The sequence below is a fragment of the Carettochelys insculpta genome, chromosome 1, assembly GCF_033958435.1.
Source record: "Carettochelys insculpta isolate YL-2023 chromosome 1, ASM3395843v1, whole genome shotgun sequence".
Lineage (NCBI taxonomy): Eukaryota > Metazoa > Chordata > Testudines > Carettochelyidae > Carettochelys > Carettochelys insculpta.
In genome coordinates, this window is record NC_134137.1 from 6,920,587 (window position 1) to 6,923,532 (window position 2,946).

The window sequence follows — 2,946 nt, forward strand, 5'->3', positions numbered from 1 at the left end:
GCCCAAGGGAACCAGAATTGCCCTGAGCTCTCTGTAATAGGGGCAAATGGTGGGGGCAGCCACAGACTGGCTTGCTGAGTCCTGGGCCTGGGCGTATCCCTGCCACAACTCCTTTACCTTGCTCTGGATGTGATCCAGAGTGCAGGCATGGTGACTCCTGGTGGCCAGGCCCTCTGCCAGCCAGTCAAATGCTTCTGTGTTCCACCACTTGCTCTCCATTACTTGTAGCACCTCCTTCTCACCCCAAAACCCCATCAGGTGTCGGAGCTTGGTATCCATGCAGGAGGGGCCCCACCACTTCTTACCCCCCAAGTCTGGCTGCCTGGGGGCCCTGGGTCCCCTTGGAGGGGAGCCCTGGGGCCACTGTGGGGGCTGGCTGGCTGCCACAGCTAGCAGGTGGGCAGCTCGGTGCCTCTCAAGGGCGTGCAGGCCCAATACATGCGTGTGCTGCTGGCTGGATGCTCTCAGTTTCCTGCCACAGGAAATCCAGGTCTGTGGTGCTTTAAGGGCTGCTGTGTGCGGTGATAATAGAGCCCCGCAGGGGCTGGGCCTCATGTCTCAACCCCTTAGCTGATTGCTGCCATGGAGGACCCCACTATTTCAAAGTAGCAGGATGCGGATTGTCTACACACGCCCTACTTTGATGTTTAACTTCGAAGTAGGGTGATATTCCCATCTTCAGAGAGGAACAGTGATTTTGACGTCTTGCCACCTAATGTTGATTTCAACGTTGAAGTTGCGTGTGGCAAGTGTAGACGCAATGTGAGCTACTTTGAAGTTGTGATGGCTACTTCAAGTAGCCGGCTAGTGTAGACGTGGCCTATATGTCTTGGGAATGGGAATGTGTTGTCCTCTTGTACTAATTTGTAGTGCCTGAGTGCACATCCAACATTTACAATTGGCTCAATCACATTCTGGGTTGCACTGTCCCCCACTCAAGTCCAGGGTAAATTTGTGTAGGTTTGAAAACACACATTCACAATTCTCATCAATAAGGTCTGCTAGGAGGTCCTCAAACCCTACAGCATTTTTTCATGCACTAGCATTTTCCAACTGAAATATTCCATTAATTGTCTCAGAGGGGTGGGAATGTTAGTCTGTAGCTTCACAAAGGACTCATGCCCTCCGCACCCCGAAAATCAGTCCTTTAGCAGTTTAAAGACTAACAATTTTATTTATTAGGTAATGAGCTTTTCTTGAAAGTCCCACATTATCATCAGATTTGAAGAAACCATTCATTGATTCCTTCTCCAAGCTTCCTGAAATACTGGGCCTAGAAAAATCAGGTAAAAATTATTTATTGGCTCTCTGTATTTCTCAGAAATATATTCATCACTGAGTTTTCTTTGTCATTGGCTGCCAGATGCACAGCTTCATATTGTTGAATTCACCCAAAAAAGTCCACACAGCATCTAATGGAAAACCACATTCCTTCTGACAATGAGTTTTTTCTCGTCATCTGGAAATCATGGAAAGGACTAGTACCAAGTTGGAGAGAGGAGGTAATGGACGGCAGATGATGGTGATCATCAAAGGGGAGAGCAGTGTCTGGTGATACTGTGAAAAGATGTTAGATGTGAGGAAGTTTTCAGAATGTGAATCTTTCCTCATGTTATTCAGGTTCACATTCAGGGCCCCCAGGTGATCATGTTCTGCAGAGGTATTTGCCCACTTTCTCTCGAAGCTCCTTGGTGTTAACTCCATAAACAATAGGGTTAAACATGGGAGGGGTGACAAAATAGACGTTGGAAAAAATTGTATGAAGATGGGGAGCGACACCCTGATTGAATCGGTAAGACAGAGATGCGAAGAGGCCCGGGGGGTAAGACATCAGTATAACAAGGATGTGGGCTGTGCAGGTACTGAGGGCTTTCTGGTGGGCTTTCTTGGAGGAGATTCTCAGGAGGGCCCTGATGATCAGGCCATAGGACAGGGCAATAAGCATCAGGTCTACTCCAATGACTATAAGGGCCAACACCATGCCATAAATTCTGTTTATTGTGATGTCCCCGCATGACAACTTTGCCACAGCCATGTGGTCACAGAATGTGTGTTGGATCAAGCGGTTGGCACAGAATGGCAGCCTTCTCACGAGCAGGGGCAGAGGAAGAAAGAAGAGAATAGCTCTGATCACACCCACTAGCCCAAGCTTAACTGTCCTGGTGTTGGTGAGGATAGTGCTGTATCTCAGAGGGTTACATATGGCAACGTAGCGATCAAAAGCCATTATTACGAGGATGCCTGAATGCACAATAGAAATCACTTGAAAGAAAAACATCTGGGCAAGGCAGCCATCCAATGTTATGCCTTTCAAATTGAACCAAAATATCGACAGTGTCTTCGGCATTACACTTGTGGACATGCCAATGTCTGTGAGCGCTAGCATGCAGATTAGCAGGTACATTGGCTTGTGCAAGGCCTTCTCAGTCCCTACAATAAACAGAATGGTGAAATTTGCCAACAGGCCAATAACATAGCATGTACAGAAAGGGATGGAAATCCACATGTGGGAATCTTCCAGGCCAGGTATCCCCAATAAGATAAACATTGAAGGGTCAGAAGATGTGAGGTTAAAATCTGCCATGAAGTGGGTGATGCATGAATGGGGATCAGAAATTGTCAAAGTTCCTGTGAGGGGTGAGAAAGCAGAAAGGTTATTATAACAAATAGCAAGGTAGATATGGGAACTACCCAAGCCAGGTGAGTATATATTATATTGGGAAAAGAACTTCCACATTAATAATTTAGACCTTTATGCCCTTTGGAGAAAATAGCTTGAAGTCATCAAACATCTAATGAGGTTCAAATTTAGTTCAGGGACCTGGTCATCAGGGTATAGAGCTCTGGAAAATTGCAATTGTGGACAGAAGATCAGGAAAAACTTTGAAATCAGGAGGGGTGGGATGGAGAATTCAGCATAAAAGCAATTGCCAGGAGATCTGTCTG

At 46.6% G+C, this 2,946-nt stretch overlaps 1 protein-coding gene across 1 annotated transcript; it reads right to left on the reverse strand.

The window, feature by feature from the left end:
- Positions 1 to 1,645: 1,645 nt before the first annotated feature.
- LOC142007635 (olfactory receptor 52P1-like) lies at positions 1,646 to 2,584 on the reverse strand. Its single transcript, XM_074984321.1, has one exon. The coding sequence runs from the start codon at positions 2,582 to 2,584 to the stop codon at positions 1,646 to 1,648; it is 939 nt and encodes a 312-aa protein (XP_074840422.1).
- Positions 2,585 to 2,946: the final 362 nt, after the last annotated feature.